General features: G+C 40.7%; 2 protein-coding genes across 2 annotated transcripts in view; one reads left to right on the forward strand and one right to left on the reverse strand.

The window, feature by feature from the left end:
* WASHC4 (WASH complex subunit 4) overlaps nucleotides 1-8,372 on the reverse strand; it is a 39,158-nt gene extending 30,786 nt beyond the window's left edge. The window contains exons 1-6 of the mRNA XM_005150547.3: nucleotides 8,276-8,372; nucleotides 4,086-4,225; nucleotides 3,005-3,058; nucleotides 2,830-2,895; nucleotides 2,610-2,655; nucleotides 673-740 (exon numbers count right to left, since the gene is read on the reverse strand). Coding sequence (XP_005150604.3) covers nucleotides 673-740; nucleotides 2,610-2,655; nucleotides 2,830-2,895; nucleotides 3,005-3,058; nucleotides 4,086-4,225; nucleotides 8,276-8,336 — 435 coding nt within the window. The 5' untranslated portion in view covers nucleotides 8,337-8,372. The remainder of the gene's footprint in view (nucleotides 1-672; nucleotides 741-2,609; nucleotides 2,656-2,829; nucleotides 2,896-3,004; nucleotides 3,059-4,085; nucleotides 4,226-8,275) is intronic.
* Nucleotides 8,373-17,008: 8,636 nt separating this feature from the next.
* Nucleotides 17,009-17,379, forward strand: part of ALDH1L2 (aldehyde dehydrogenase 1 family member L2) — a 36,622-nt gene continuing 36,251 nt past the window's right edge. The window contains 2 exon segments of the mRNA XM_005150427.4: nucleotides 17,009-17,078; nucleotides 17,081-17,178. Coding sequence (XP_005150484.3) covers nucleotides 17,009-17,078; nucleotides 17,081-17,178 — 168 coding nt within the window.

The raw sequence follows: 17,379 nt of genomic DNA on the forward strand, positions 1-17,379 counted from the left end.
ATCAACTTCCTATAGCATTCAACCTGTTATGACTCAGTAAATGACTATTGTCATGCTACTTACTATACAGCAAGAACAGGAATTTTAACCTTTGTTAAACTAGAATTTGTTTAAACATTCTGGAAGCTTCCTATATAGTCTCTACTTCAATGTAGATATTTCATTATGAGCAATATTGCATAAAAATAGAAATATTTTGGGGAACAGTCATTTAAGCTATATGAAGACCAAAAAAAAAAAAATCCATAATAGACTGAAACCCAAGAGCACGGGAAATCCTCATAAGAAACACAGATCCTGTTTTCATGAAAAGAACCCTGATAACAACCAAACTGTATAAGAAATGAGTCTTCTTCCCTGACGATTTGAGTCGGGTATAAGCAATTTTTTCCAGGTGCATATTTTAATTTTGCTTTCTTCTATCATCTAAGCAAAGTGATATATAAACAATCCATTCCCAATGTCCAATGAAAATTAAAACTTCCTAATAAAACCCACAAAAAATAGGCATCTTTACTATCAAAGGAAACAACCTCAGTTCAGGCAAAACATAGGAACATATTGAATGACTGCAATGCCTTTCAGCAAGACGCAAGCAGACTGTCAAATCCACTTTGCAAGTAAAAATAAAATTATAATTGCTGTCCAAAAAAAAAAAACAACATACTCTACCTGCAAGAAAGAAACAAATCTTCCCATCTGTATTTGGCAATCTCCCTCCACCATGCTGGAATCTGTGGCTTAAAAGACAAACATTTGTCACCGCTTTCAAAAGCCTGTATTATATCTGTTAAATTAACATTGAAGCTTTCTCTCCACGCCATTTGTCTGTCATACAAGTGGAGCGTACTATTGTAAGCATACTGATAAAACCTTAAAAGCTTTTCATTTTGCTCTCCTAGGCTGGGCTTTTTTGAAGTTTCTTTCTCATTAAAAATTATAGTTTGTAAATTAGATACAAAGCAGGAAAAAAGTCTCCATCACACCTGAAAGAAAATAAAGAATAAGAAACAATTCTTTAAAGGTGTATATAGTATCTAACATCATATAAAAGATTCCACTTTAAAAAGTTTGTACGAAAGCAGTTGGCATTTATACTATGAGGAACATCCACTAGCAATTATTTACTATCCAAGTAACATTTCAAAGTTCCTGGATTAGTCCTAGTGACTCCATGGACAAGATGAAAAAAATCAAATGTTTCTTTATACAGAAGAAAAAGGCCAGAACAGTATTCGTTTAAATTCCAGCCATCATTGAGCCACTAACTTTGCCAGCTGTTTCAAGTAAGCAGGCTTGCTGTTATCAAAGCAGATGCTACACAGAGGGATATGGAAGTGGAGAATCTAATTTCAGCATCCCTGCCTAACTCACAGAAGGCTGACCTCTCAGTTCCTGTCATTCTCAAGCATTCCCTGCAGAACACCGATCAGGAACAAACTGGTGCTGCAATATGTTAATCTATAACAGTCTGACATTTTCATGTTAGAAACACGGAAAAGTTTTCAGTGATTCCCTAGTGATATGCTGCCAAAACTCATAGTTTAAGATATTTAAAACTTTGCCTGATAAGAAGTAAGAATCTAATAACAAAAAAAAAAGGTAAAACAACAAACCAACAAAACCCACACTTCTTCACATTCCTTAACTGAACCAGAACAGTCATATAGCATGTAAAACATTGATAAACAGTCCCTAGCTCAAGGATTTCACATTCCCAAACACTTCTGTCACAGTCAAAGCTCTTGAAAAGCTTTTTAAAAGCCCTTTTATAAGACTACTACAAGTTTCTGAAACAGAAAACAAAGTTAGGTGATACGCCTTTAAAACAACTCAATATAGTCAGTGCTCAGGACCAAGACCTGCGCTTATTCCCAGACTAGCATCCTTTTAGGTGGAAGCTTAAGACCAAGCCTTTGAATGAGTTAGCAGTTTAACTCCAAGGCAAAAAGCAGCTTTCACCTAAAGTAGGGTCTCATGATTTGTCAACTGAATTGACTTATAGTCAGTATTCTATTATGTCATGGTTTGAACAGTAATATGAGTGCTATTACCTGCACTTGAAAAGGACAACTTCTCATGGAACAACTCTAATCACATAGTCCAAGTTACTTCTCAATGATTTCATTGTTTTATTACAATCAAATTAAAGACTTACTGTTTTACTACAAGCAATGTAAAAATCTAGTCCCAGCAGGAAATAATTTAGGATGTGTTTATATGTGAAAAACAGGTTTTCAATGCCATACTTTGAAAAAACAGGAGCTACAGTACATAAGCAGTATATTATACATTTAATACAACCTTAACAGCCTACACTCCCTATGTCTCATGTAAATAAGACTACTGCAAAATCTCTTTTAATGTAAGAGCACTCACTGCAAGTAACAGGACTTTACAGATAAATGTTACTGTTATCTTCAGCTAACTCAGGACAGTGAAAAGACACTAACATACATCCCTATAACCTTAAAGTCTGTTACTCGGTGTCCATCAAAGACACAGAGAAAGCATGTATCCATATTATAAAATTATACTTATCGTAGAACTGAATATAATCTGAAGCAATAATAAAACTACAAACTTTTACTTTAAAGGAAGCTACTTACCTCCTTCTCCATAAAACAAGAGGCCATTATAAAATTTAGTTTCTGCCTAACAACAAAAGCAGAAATTTATTTTTAATAAATACAATATATGTAATCATGCTACAAAAATTATTTAGACATCATATCTTGTTTCTTTACTGCTAAAGAATAAATTTATACATCAGCTTGCCAATCTGCAAACATTTTCATACAAACAGTAATAATAGACAGTTGAATTTACCTCATATTTTAACTTCTTGATTTCACAGCAGAGAGCAGCATACACAGTTATTACTTTGTTTAGAACCTAGACTCAAAGAGGGGGGAGGGGAAAACACAGAGATTACACTTTTAGAAGGCTTGGTTTTAAAAGAAAAAATAAGTAAGAGTTTTCTAGTTAAGCATAAAGCTCTTACCTTGTTTTCTGTCTTTATGAGCTCTAGTAGGGAGGACTGTTCATATGGCAAAAGCTAAAATTAAAAAACAAAACCAAACAACTTCAGAAAATATTGGCCAAAATACACTTATTCAACTAGGTATGTATTCCCTTCTTCCCCAGTTTAATCTCAGTCAGTAATAAGAGAGCAATAACTGCAAGTTACAGGCAGCCTATGCTGCAGAAAATCTCCTCCATTCACATTTACATTGAAATATCTTTCCTTTTGCTCTAGGCAGAAAGGCAAATAACTATACATATTATATAACATTTACAACAATTTACTTATAAAACTTGGAACACAACAGCATGGTCATCATGGAGTATGTAGGAAAAAACAGCTCAGGAAACCCAAAACATTAATTAAGACTCCCAAATGCAAGAAACAGGATGCAAAGCATATAAGCTGTATGCAGGCACTGACATTTTGTACTGAACTCAGCCATGATATTGACTAGTTCATGTACATCCAGCACTTTGGTGCCCACAGAGTTTATTCAAACCATTCAGATGATTGCTTGAGAGTACATCTTCAGAACAGACAAGTTTCATATAGTAATTAAAGTGTTTTTAAATGATATCTGCAAATTCAGTGAAAAGAAAAAAAAAAAGTGCTTTGCAGAGAACTTATGACCAAAGAAATAGCTACCTCTGGAGGACAGAAAACACTGTGCCAAGGCCATTAAGTCACAACACAACTACAAATACACACACAGTTTATTCTGTAGTTATACAACTATTAGTTAGCTCTTCTGGAAGCCTAGCCCCAGAGGGAAGAGGTTTGCTGGACTTGGCCTTCCCAACACATGAAGAACAACAAATTCATTTAACTTCGACTAGTAACAGAAACACTGCAAATTAATAATGTGAAACCATCTTCTCTTATGATATGCACCAATTTATTAACTGCTTGATAATTAAAATAGTATTGGATAGGTTTTGCAAACACAAATGTCAAAATTTTAAGAGCACAAATGCATGAACCTTTTAAATCTCAGGTTTTGAAGGGAAGGAGAAAGCAGGAAAGTAACAGTTGCAATGCATATTAAGTATATGAAGACCTTTAATGCAATGGGATCAAGGCTGAAGTCCCAAACATCTCCAACAGAGTCATCCAAAGCATCTTCAATTCTCTTCAGCTGAGATGTATATTCCTCGAGAAATTTTCCATAATTCTTCAATTGCACTTCAGCATGAATTTCTGAGAATTGATAACATTTGTACAATTTTATAGACTGTTAACTACAATCTCAATTTTATTTAGAAATATTTAATCTGATCCTATTTAGCTTTAGTACTGTATTCCTCATTTTGCTGCAGCACTCTTCCTTAACACCATCACATCTTTATACAAAGTTCTTATTTGTTTAAAAACAATCCTACAACTTAGTGTCGGTTTGAAAGAAATCCAAATACTACTTAAAGAATATCAGTCATCAAAGTGGTTTGCAGAAACTTTTAAATGTATATTCTTTCAAGCTAAGATCTTAACAAACCACAACAGATCTTAACAAACCTTAATAATCACATCAAGATGCTGAGCAAAGAAGCAACTGTGGAAACCATAACACATTGGCTGAAACAGTACATATACAATTATATTAGAACTTTGAGGTAATAGGTCTAAACAGTTCATCCTGAGAAGCAGATGAATTAGTAGCAAAACTCCTTTCACTCACTCTGGTACCTCTCAGTAAGATACCTGGGCATTAGATGGAAGTTTATAGCTTTTCATTATTTCTCCCCCCTTTCAAATTCACCACCTTCAAACAGAACTTCTCTTCTGCTTAATACTTGGAAATCAAAATGCACAGCTGTCCTGTTAATTTTAGGGGTAAATAGGGTCAAAAGGCAACATTCAGCTGGTCAAACACCAAGAACGGTTGTATTAATTAGCAGAGTACATCTAAATACAGTTGGTCCACAAAAGTTTCATTCACTCTATTCTGATCTTTTTTCTTCCCACATTAAGATACACTCCCCTCCTCCCCACATTATATATAGTTACTGACTTAGTTGCATAATTTGAACGACAGAGTGTATGAGTACCACTCAAGGTTCTACGCTCAGTAGGGAAGAACAATCCTTTTTCATGTGAAGACTAGTGTCTTCCCCATAATTAGGTAACAAATATAATAGCTCACAATCTTCTGCTATTTGCTGAAAATATGATTATAAGTTAGAGAACACAAATCAGCAGAACAACTGAACTGTTTCCAAACAAGAATACTACTCTCATATAGCTCTTTTTGATTTCAGCAAGCAGGCTGCTCTATAAAGTTAAGAAAACATATTCTTCTATTCTGTATGTTTAACCTCTTACTCATCCACATTGTCAATAACTGGGCAAATGGCAGTGGGTGACTACTTCAGTGGGAGAGCACCGCTGAATCAATTATCAGACATTTTTTGGAGAAAAGAATATTTGACTGAGAACACTGCACTGGCATTAGGGGAAGAACAAATAAGGGCAAAATAATAAGGAAAAGATAAGAAGGAACACGGACAGGAAGGTTGAGAGTTGGAAGGAGAAATGACTGCACTGAAGTCAGGACCAATTCTAAGCTACTACTATGAAGCCAGCAGCAATGCCAGCTGTTAAGGGCATATGGACTGCAAAGCCTATCAAAGAGGCACAGTAAACTCTCCTACACTAAGTTCTACATTAGAGCTATTGAGCTGTACCTGCAGCCTAGACAGTGCACAGACACTGTCAAAATAAGGAGACTGAATTCCTTGCAAACAGGTAAGAGCCAAGCAAACAAAAAACTCTCTATCAGCAGTATGCACTCCAGACATGCGGCCCTTGAATTGTATCATCATATTATTCTATTCCATCAAATCCATCTCATCTTTCAGGTTCCTTCCAGTGCATTTTCTGGAAGCTCTGCTGCAGAAAACCAGTAAAACACTGATGGACACAAAGCCCTGCAGAACAGAGTTTACCTACCCACAACATTAGCTTCAGTACTTTACTGCTAGAAAATTTGGAGTACAAAGACCTACTATAGGGATATTCTAAGGTATTCCCCCCAGTTCCTTTTTCCTCCCTTTGCACAAAAGACAAACTAAGAGCAGAGAAATTGGCAGATACTGGGGCTTTATAGGAAGAACAAAAAAAGATTCCAAGTCATACAAGAGTATGAAAATGACACTGCCGTTCAAAGCAATTCCCTATGAAGCAGGCAGCATTTCTCAAACAAAAATCTTACAGCAGCACTCTGCTAGACTCACAAACTGTCACCTTTCCAGCAGCCAAATGATGGATTTTGAACAACTGTAATAGTTACGTTGAGCTACATTAAATATTTCCAAATACTTGTCTATTGATAGCCATCAATTTTCCACCTTATACTGATCATATGTAAAATAAGAGGCATGAATAGCTTCTCACTATTTTAGAGACAAGAGCATGAAAGCTATTAGCTAGCCAGAGATAGGCAGGGTTGAACTGATAAAAAATGACTTGGAGATGAAGGGAAGCTTTTTAAGATGCAGAAAAAAAAAATCCTAAACAAACTGGCTGACATGAAGAAAAAAAAAAGAAATCACAGAAAGCAGTTGTTTTGTTTTTCTTCAGAGTAGCATACATTCTACTTCATAAGGCACAATCTGTTTACAATAAAGTTTGATTTAGTTTCTCCTCAAGCGATAAACTGAAAGTATTACAGTTAGAAGAATGCAAGAGATCTACTCAGTAGTACAGATCCGTCAGCTTATCTTTCCATAAAATCAGTAATATTCAATGGACTTACTACCACAGAAGGATTTGCAAGTACATTATCCATAAATATCTAGGACAGAGACGCAACAAGACAGACTTACTTAGTATCTTGTGCCCTCAGTTGAGAACATTATAATTGCTAAAGCTTAATGATATAAAGTGAAAGTAGGCAGCAACAAAACAAGTTTTCAAGTCACAGGATTTTTCTTTGGCTTTTCTCTAGGAGAATATTGAGTGCTGCTCTCAGAGGAAGATCAGCCTGTTTGTTCACTATCAAGATGGTGCTAACAGAGCATATTATATCATGTAAAGTTCTCATAGCTGCACTCTGTCACGGCCAAACTGGTGGCAATGTGGTATTTTGTTCAAGACCAGGTTGGATGAAGCCTTGGGTGATATGGTTTAGTGTGAGGTGTCCCTGCCCATGGCAGGGGGTTTTAGATGATCTTAAGGTCCTTTCCAATCCTAACTATTCTATGATTTTATGATTTTGAGTAAAAGCTACATTTGCCACCCTGCACCTAGAGAAAGGGTAAAAACCTCAGCTCAGGACAGCTAGTTTCCACTGAAATCCAGATCAAATGAACATGGCACAAACAGCATCATCCCTTAGGATAACATTCTACGTGAAACAGTTGGTCCATGAGTGACATATTTTCACAGCAACACCTGGTGTATTAATTTGGCTCCATTCACTTTACAGTGTGCTTTACAGTGTGACAACCGTGCCTGTTCCACGTTTAGAAAGTAGGTCACCTCCACGGGCTGAGAAAAACGTGGATTTTTACGGGCACACAAACCCACTGTCAATGACTTTATCATCTCAAGGTCTTACTTAATCTTTTTTAAAGGTGAAACCGCAAGTGACCACCCAACTCCATACCAGAAAGCCTTCACCAACAGAAGCTGCATACAACTAATTCATTTGACGTGACTTCTCCAGCAAACCGAAGAAGCAACTGCACAAATCGGTAAGCCAGGAGATACGATGGGGAAGGAAAGAAACCCCATCCCCACGGCAAGCATCAGCTCCTCCTGCCTGCTTCGTGCAAGGGAAGAAAGTCACGGAAGACTGCCCGCCTGCTCCCTGCCGCGCTGGTGGCACTGGAGGCGACTCCCCTAAGGGAGTGAAGGATGAAGGGTTGGAAAAGCCATCCTCCCACCCTCAACAACCCCTGACAACTAGGAGGAAAAAGGGTCACCGCCACAGCCCACCCCGCAGGCCTAACCGGAGGAGGAGGAAGGGCCGAGGGAAGGGGCGCGGCGAGCGCCCGGCTCCCCTCTCCGGGCAGGGTCCGTAGGGGAAGCTGGGGCTGGTGACCTCGCTCAGCTCCCACGACCGCTTTCTTCTCCTTCCCTCCGTCCCTTCCTTCCTCCCACTGTTCCCACCGGGAATACAGCGACGTGAGATGCCGAGAGGGGTGAGGGGCTGAGAGGGGGCTCAGCCCGCGCCTCCCCCCGCCCCATGGCGTTACCGCCGCAGCCCCGGCACCGGCCCCTCCCGCGCCGCGCTCCGCCCGCGCTCACTCTGCGAGCCGTCATCGAGGCGGTCGAACTCCCAGTCCGGGGACAGGGTCTCCAGCGCCATCGCGCCCGCTCCCCCCTGACTCAGGCGCACGAGACTTCCTGCCCCGCTTCCGCGCCGCCCTCTGGGAAATGGAGGCGGACGGGAAAGGGGGAAAGGCGGGGTTGGACTCCAGGCGGGGCGGGCGGCAGCGCCCCCTGGAGGGCAGCCTCTGCCACACCGCTCTTCCCTGGTGGCCCGGAGCCGGTGCCGTGTGCCCCGCCCCTCACGGCTCCCTCACGGCTCCCTCACGGCTTGGAGGGCCTGATACCTCTGCCCCAGTGAGCTTGGGATCGGGGGATCCGAGGGATCCGGGCTTTGTTGGCTTTTCTGCTTTTCCCCTGGTGAGCAGGGCCCCAGCCCGTGTTCCACACCGCTGTCACGTTGTTCTGCCGAGTGAAGTCGGTAGTGTGACACCCTCCCAACGCTTCCCCGTTCTCATGCGGGAGGAAGGAAGCGGTGGAAGGAACTGTGCCAGCTCTGAAGGAGGGTCTGGAGCTCAGAGACAGCTGCACGGGGTGACTGCTGCAGCGGTACCGTCTAATCTCCTCCCTGTCATTTGCGATCATCTATCTCCCTGTCGTTTGTTGTCACTCAGAGCCATGAGGTACTTACCTGTGTGCGGTCAGTCACTGCTGCTTTATTTTTATTTCAGGGCCCGGGTGCGTATAATATCAGAAAATAAAAATAGAAGTACTTTGGATACCAAGACAAGCAGCCGTTCAGGGCCATTAAAATGACCTCAACAATTACATTACCTCAGCAGAATGTGTAGCATCAGCACAAAAGGAAATGGCTTCAAAAGCAGCGTCACTGGGACCATTAGCGATGTCAGTGGGGAAGGAGCAGCAAAAATAGCAACTCTGATGAGAGATGTATCAGTAAGTGCAGGATCATCCATAAAAGCAAACGATAATGCAGCAGGTCTGAAAATAGCACCTACTGTAGTTGTTTTCTGATTAAAATTAATCCATCCTTTGGAATCTATTGATTTTTAAAGTTTCTAGGGAAGAAAGATCCAGTTGGCAAGTGTATTGTTGAGTTTTTACCTGCTTCAAGTGCATTCTAAGAGACCGACCTGAGTCTGAGAAAGAAGAGGTCAAATTTAGTTCTGTGTGAAACAATGTAAACAATGTTTAGAAAACTCGTTTGTTTGTTTGGGTTTTTTGTTTTTGGTGTTTTTTTTTTTTTTTTTGGTTTAAGAGAGGAAACTTTCTCAAGTAACCATCATGTAAATATGTCTCCTCCACTCATTGGCTTCTGTGGAAACTTAAGATGTTCATAATGGGGTTTCTAAGTCCTTAGAAGTTTAATTGTGCAGGACATTGACAGCTGGCAGTGAAGACAAGTGTCCCTAAGGAGATAATCTGTATTACACAAAATGAAACTACAGTTTATGCAAGGCTGCTTTCTGTCTGCAGCCTTGCAGAGGCAGCTTTTATTGAGCTGCTATACATTTATTCAAAGCCAAGATGTGTCTTCCAATTTTGAAAAGCAAAACAAAGCAATAGAAAACTTTTCTCTACAAACCATATATGCTTTCTTTGAAACAAATACTGTTTCTTTCAGCTATGGGAGACTGCACATAAACAGAGACTTTCAAACTGCTTGAAAAGTAACCACCAGGCTATTTGTTGCCTGTCTCAGAGAAACATGTCCTTGAATTCTGCCAGATGGTACAACAGAGAAACCTGTAGAACTGGCACTTGGTAGGGCCCTCCCTTCCACACATCTGAACTGAATTTGTAAAGAACGAAATACTGTAGGGTTGGTTATCACAACGTTGTGAGACTGTCAAAACTGCACGCAAAGTAATCCAAATGGTTGATCTATATACTATGGCCACGCCAGAATGCACTGTGAGCCCCACAGCAAAAGCTGATGTAACCTTTATGCCAAATACGGAAAAAGAATATTATAGTAAAAGAAAAAGTATTGAAATTTTGAATTTTTTTTAAATGGAGCAGGAGGCTCTGTAACTGAAAAAAAAAATTGCACAATTAGACTGAAGTAAGTACACCAGTTAAATTTTGTGCTGCCATTCACGATGCAGTTGTTTAAATGACTTCTTATTGGGTTTTTCTTTGGCTCAGTAGGTGGCAGTGTTATGTTGCTTACACTGAGTTATTTAGGTCAATTCTAGATGCTGCTAGAATTTCTGCCTTTCGAAAATCTGATTTAGACTTCATCTTGAAGCTGACTGTTCTAGTGACAGCAAGACTAGCTCAGTTTTGATTAAGTTGATAAGTTTGATTAAGTTTGATGAAGTTTTCTCTGCTGTCTTATCAGTGAACGGTTTTATGCTGTTGGTTCATGTGAAATTATTTATATAAGCACCATTTCTGAAAGTTGGGTGACAATCATGGCTTCCACTGGTACCAGGAAGCTTTTATTTGGTACAGATTTATAGAAATTGCTAATATTGCTCAATTATCTGTTAGTATCATCAGATAATACAGTGGTCAAAAAAGTCTTTAGGACAGTGTTTTTGGTAAGATGAATTTTACTAAAGACAGACATAGTTGAGAAAACAATTTCTTTTGACCAGACCAAAATGATCATGAAAGTAAAATTTCATTTTGGACTTCCACATGAACTGAGTGAAATGTGAACGTAAATATCTTCCAGCCAAAATTACTTGTTACACTTGAGTACTAGAAAGGGTAGGTAAGATAATGAAGTGTAGTATAATATACTAGCATTAATATGGTACCATTTAATACTTAGGTCTCTGAATATTTTTATATTTTTATATTTTATATTTTTATTTAAATAAAATAAAGTTCTTACTCAAAGTTTTTGTGGCAAGATTCCCCGAAAGGATTTACTCTCTGAGATACACTTTTAACAACTCTGTTATACAAAAATAATGGCAACTTTTGGCAGAAGTACTTTCGATTCTATTGTATCGAATTTGAGATGTTTTCATTTATGCATATGAGTGAGGCATCTGCACATGATAATTCTTTATACCGGTTAAATTGGTAAAATAATACCCTTTCCTTATCATATATATGCCTCCTTTTGGTTACTCTGGAAAAATTAGATGTTATGCATAAGATTTTAAATAGCTGTCTAGATGGCAGAAAATCCATATGAGTATGTTTTGAAAGCATTACTGTTGTGTGGGCGTTTGGCCTGAAATGAAGTTAAGACTCACTGGGAAAAAAATAATAAAAAAGTTTTAAATACAAATGTTGCAGAAATAAAACAATAAATAACTTTCCCATAAAACCTTTCTAAAGCAAGTGGAAAAACATATAAAGTTTCTGTGTGTAAAATTTGAGTTGAAACTTGCCATGCAATTAACATAGTTAGGAAATAACCAGTACAAAGCCCTACTTTACATTTTTTTTAATTACACAATATTTAAAACTAGACATACTCCTCAAGAATTTGAGTCTGAACTATGACCAAATCTTTATTAATCATGAAAAGCCCCATAAAGGCTTATTTCCAATGACAAAAAGCCTATGCAGAGCTAATGTAGTTGATTGTTGAATCCCAGAGCATTATTTTCAAAAGACAGTAAATCATAGAATCATAGAATAGTTAGGGTTGGAAAGGACTGTAAGATCATCTAGTTTCAACCCCCCTGCCAAAGACAGAGACACCTCACACTAAACCATCTCACCCAAGGCTTCATCCAGTCTGGCCTTGAACACTGCCAGGGATGGAGCATTTACAACCTCCCTGGGCAACCCACTCCAGTGCCTCACCACCCTAACAGTAAAGAATTTCTTCCTTAGATCCAATCTAAACTTCTGCTGTTTAAGTTTTAACCCATTACCCTTTGTCCTGTCACTACAGTCCCTAATGAATGGTCCCTCACCAGCATCCCTGTAGGCCCCCTTCAGATACTGGAAGGCTGCTATGAGGTCTCCACGCAGCCTTCTCTTCTCCAGGCTGAACAGCCCCAACTTTCTCAGCCTGTCTTCATATGGGAGGTGCTCCAACCCCCTTGATCATCCTCGTGGCCCTCCTCTGGACTTGTTCCAACAGTTCCATGTCCTTTTTATGTTGAGGACACCAGAACTACACACAATGCTCCAAGTGAGGTCTCACGAGAGCAGAGGGGCAGGATCACCTGCTTCGACCTGCTGGTCACGCTCCTTTTGATGCAGCCCAGGATACAGTTGGCTTTCTGGGCTGTAAGCGCACACTGCTGGCTCATGTTCATTTTCTCATCTACCAACACCCCCAAGTCCTTCTCCACAGGGCTGCACTGAATTTCCTTTTTGCGCAACCTGTAGCTGTGCCTGGGATTGCTCCAACCCAGGTGTAGGACCTTGCACTTGGCATGGTTAAGCTTCACAAGGTTGGCATCAGCCCACCTCACAAGCGTGTCAAGATTCTTGTTGTGGTTTAAACCCAATCACACATCTCATTCACTCACTCCCCCCCTTCCTCCCCCAGTTCCCAGAGAGTTGGGGAGAAGAATCAAAAGAACGTAGCTCCCACAGGTTGAGATAAGAACAATTTAATAACGAAGGTATAACACAAATCATTACTGCTACTATCAATAATAATAGTAATAATAATAAAGGAAATAACAAGTGAAGAGAATACGACACCTCACCACCCGCCGACCAATGACTCACCCCACCCCTTCCGATCAAGAACCAACCAATACCTTGTCCAACCCCACAATCTTCTAGCCCTTCAGGGTAACTCTCAGTTACATCCTGGGCATAACCTGCTATGGCATGGAATACTTCTTTGGCTAGTTTGGGTCAGGTGTCCTGTCTCTGCTTCCTCCCGGCTTCCCTCCACCCTGGCAGAGCATGAGACTCAGAAAGTCCTTGGCCACACTAAATATTTCAGCAGTAACTATAAAGATTGGTACTATCAGCACCGTTCCCAGTCCAAAAGTCAAAAACACAGCGCCGCACCAGCTACCAAGAAGGAGAAAAAATGACTGCTACTGTTGAACCCAGGACAATTCTGAGCAGTTTCACAAGCTCTTCAGCATGTGCACATATGCAGAGTCCTGTGGAACACAGCCTTCCCTAAAGATCTTGCCAAGTCATGATATCTTCAAAGACACTAAGTAACTTCTGTTTCACAGGAATCAACTATGGTTTATAATGTTCAGATGGGCTAGGTTATCTTATATTTGTTCTGTACATTTCTGCACGTACGAACACATTTTGCTTTGTGAACATGCTATTCAATGAGCATGGTTATCTCCTGAATAAGTTTTGTATACATAATCCCCTATATGTATTTGCGACTTGCTGACATACATCTCTGGAAAATTAGGGAACAGAAAGGGGGAAGCCCGTGCTGGAAAGTTTACTACAGATAGCTGATGTTTTTTTCAAAGCTGAATTTTGGCTTTAAGAAAGAAGGGCCAGAACTGGGATTAAAATAGCAAGAGGGAAAGGTTAATGTATAAAACATGATCTAAACCAATTGCATAAATATACACTGATTCCTCTGGAGCCAGGATTTCTCCCCAGATTGACAAGAAATACTGATAATCTGGGAGGTACTTCTATTACTGGCATACAGAAATCAGTGGGGATACTTCGTGTTGCTTTTTTGGAGTAACATAAAGGCTGGAGAAGCACATTGTAATCATTACTGTGTTTAACACTGATGTTGGAGTTTACTATGTCACACAAGAACTATTGCTCACTCAGGCAGGCCAACCTAATCCTTTTCTGGATGACAAAAAAAGTATAATTTGAATTGACTGTAATTGTTTACAGACATCCTTGAAATTCTTAAGTAGCCAATTTGTTAAGTGGTTGTTAAAACCCATGCATTTGAGTTCAACACTCTAACTAGATGATCTTTAAGGTCCCTTCCAACCCAAACCATTCTATGATTCTATGATGATCATAAGGAAGAAGCTGGTGGTATGCAGATACCATTCTCACATGGGATTTGTCACACCTTTACCCCTGTTAGTCTCCCTGCCCCTCTGATTCCTATGAAATCTGAAGTAAAGCCTACATCTAATTCCCCAGCTCCTTTTTAAGCCATGATTCTGCTGACAAATGACACCTTCTCTCGTGTTTTTTCCATTTTTCACTTAACATTTTAATAGTCTGTGAAGTAAACGGACATATATTATTGTCTCAATAGGTCTGGAGTTTTTTTGGAGAGGAAAGTATGCAAAGTAAAATTTTAGTCCTTTTACCATGTGTGTCGTTGTGTTATCTGTGTTGTGTGTAACAAAGAGAGCCAGAAGTCATTACAAATCACTTACTAGGAAACCCAGGTATTTTGCCATAAGCCTGTGTGTCACTGATTTAATGCCAAGTATGTGGTGTTCTAGTCCAAGAGGATTTTGGATCATGAGCCAGGATTTGGAGTTTAGTGATTCAGTGCTTGAATCTGGCTCCAAACTTTGCAGTATAGGACCATTTCAATGCAGCTTTTGTAGTAGAAGCTGCACTCTACCATATGGAATTTGTGCAGCTTCCATCAAGTCATAGGAAGACTATGCATACAGTGAGTCCTCATACCACCTGAGGTAGTGAGATAGTTGCTTTAGTAAGGACTGGATGTCTCTACTTTTTATTTGAACACATAGTGGGTTTACTTAGTGTATGACTGTCTTGTGCATGCATGTGTATAGTTCCTGTATTGCTACAACATGACCTATCAAACCGTGCAATTATTAATCTTTCTTTCAAAAAGTGCTAATTCAAAAAGAAGATTAACAGGCATTTCAGCCAACAGTGCCTGTAATAGTTAAATTATGTGATTTAGTCCAACGAAATTATGAGTTTTAACATTTTTATTGTAAAATTTAAAGAGGGAGTATTTTTAAAAATAGTTTCAGCAATGAAATTCGATAGATCTTACGTGAGATAATTAGAAGGTATGAAGTCACATACCCATAGAAGCAGCCAGTAACAACAGAATACATGCTATTTTTAAAATAAGTCACAAAGCAAAATCTTTAAGCTTTCATACTGAAAATCTGGCATTACTGTACACCACTCATTTCAAAACCATAGTACCATGGGTACTAGAGAAGGAACACTTGCATAAACATATCATCCCCCCTTGTTAATGGGACTTCTTGATGAATTCTACTAGTTTAGTTTTTCACGTCTCAGAGTAAAGAAACTCACTAATTCCTTTGGTTGACCTTTCCATCATCTAAGAAATCATATACTCTAAATGATGGCATGATGAGAAGAATCTTCACTGAAGTGGGCCAAGCACTCCCTTAGTTTTTTTCACCCCATAGAAAGGAAATTACTGACTAGTGATTTTCTCTGTTGAATTTTCATTGCAAAGCAACGTCCAGAGGTTTATTTTAATTAAAAAGTTTTATTATGCTTCCTGTTGATTCCACTCAATGCCACTGACACTTCTGAGATTGTCAAGAGCCTTGAATAAAAGGCAGGATATAGTTTCGCTACACAGGAGTAAATCAGGGAATTAATTACGTTATGAGAGTCCTACTGCAAGCAGTTGTGTAACTTTACTCACGGGGGTATTTTGTAGGGCCAATCTGATCTCCTTTGGGACTGGCAGTTTGCCTCTTGCAGCACCTCTTCTTCCATGTCCCCAGTTCTGCAGCTGTGCTCTTCCTTCAGTTACAGCTGAGCATTTGAAATGCCCTGAAGAGAGTTGCAGTTAAATCCTGAAGATTACGGTTGCAGCTTTTTTTCAGGAAAGCATCAAAAAAGGGCAGTGAGAAGTGGATGTTTGCAAGTGCTAGGGAAGACTTTGTCTGCTGTGCTTTCTACTACAAGCAACATCTCTGCAGGTCATAAATTTGGCTGATGGGTTGCCTCTGACCTATCTGATGTGGTTCATAAGTCAGCTGTAAGAAAATCTTCTCAATTTTCTTTTAAATTTTCTTGTCAGCAGCAAAGTGCTTGCCACTCTTTTATCCACCCTTGTTCTTTATGATCAAGTGCTGGTAGGGTTTAAACCTGACCCAGTTTGCAATGGTCTTTACACTACTGCCCTGCTCTCAGCTTTCTGTTTTGCTGTTCATACTGCTTTGGGAGTAATTTTCATTTGCCTTCTGATTGTATATTTAGCACCTGATTTCATATTTTCAAGTCCTTTCCTATAGCTCTGACAAGAAGATTTTGTTGTAACTTTAGAAAAATATTGAAGTTTAAATATTCATGTTAAAAGATGACATCAAATGTTGGAAGATTTTCTATCATTATTAAGTAGAGTGAGCTGTTTTAAAAATACCTAGTGCTGCCGGTGATACGGATTTTCGGAAAGCCATTAATGTGTGTGTTAATCTCATTACTGGCATTTTTGACATGCAACAAACTAAAAAATCAGGTCGATAATCTACATGATTCTTTGCACAGAAGATTCACATTAATTTCTCCCCGACCTCCCGGGTAGAGGGGACGAACGAAGCCTGGGGCCATCTCTCCGCCAACCCCGTGGTGGCCCCGGCGGAAGGGGAGTGTTGGGTACCACTCAAACCCCAGCCCTCGTCCCACGAAGCACTGTCCAGGTGCCACATAGACCGTGTCCTCCGGCCCTGTGGGGCGGGGCAGTCTCTCGCCCGGCTCCCCACCACCTCCCTGGGGCTTCACGAAGCCTGCACCCCCCAGCCGCTCTCCCGGCGCTGGGGCCGGAGCCGGTCCTGTCGTGCAGCCGCCGGGGAGGGGACAGCTGGAGCGGCAGGTGCGGAGCTCCCGCCCTCCACCCTCTGCGCCGGTCGCCGAGGGTCCGGGCGGGGGCGCACGTCGCAGATGCAGGCGCTGGCGGGGCGCCAGCAGCATCGGCGCGGGTTGCATCAGACGAAGCGCTCTGCTGGTGCCGCGGGTGCCGGGCAACCCAGGGAGCTCGGGGCCCTGCGGTGCTCCGCAAGATGCTGCTGACAGCCCCCCGGCTGCTGCGGACTATCTGCACCACGGCCGCGGTGAGTGGCGTGAGGCGGGCAGCGGGGGTATGTCCCCCCTCCCACCGTGCCGTACCGTTCTCGGGAGCGAAAGGCGGGGGTTGCTCCTCAGCGCGTCGTCCCGGCCGGCGGGCAACCAAGGGCCAAGCACAGAGGGAAGAAAGTAGCGGGAGGTGGCATTTCTCAGGATGTGATGCATATTGTCTCTACCGGGGTTTTAAT

Source organism: Melopsittacus undulatus, chromosome 5 (assembly GCF_012275295.1).
Source record: "Melopsittacus undulatus isolate bMelUnd1 chromosome 5, bMelUnd1.mat.Z, whole genome shotgun sequence".
In the NCBI taxonomy this organism is placed as follows: Eukaryota; Metazoa; Chordata; class Aves; order Psittaciformes; family Psittaculidae; genus Melopsittacus; species Melopsittacus undulatus.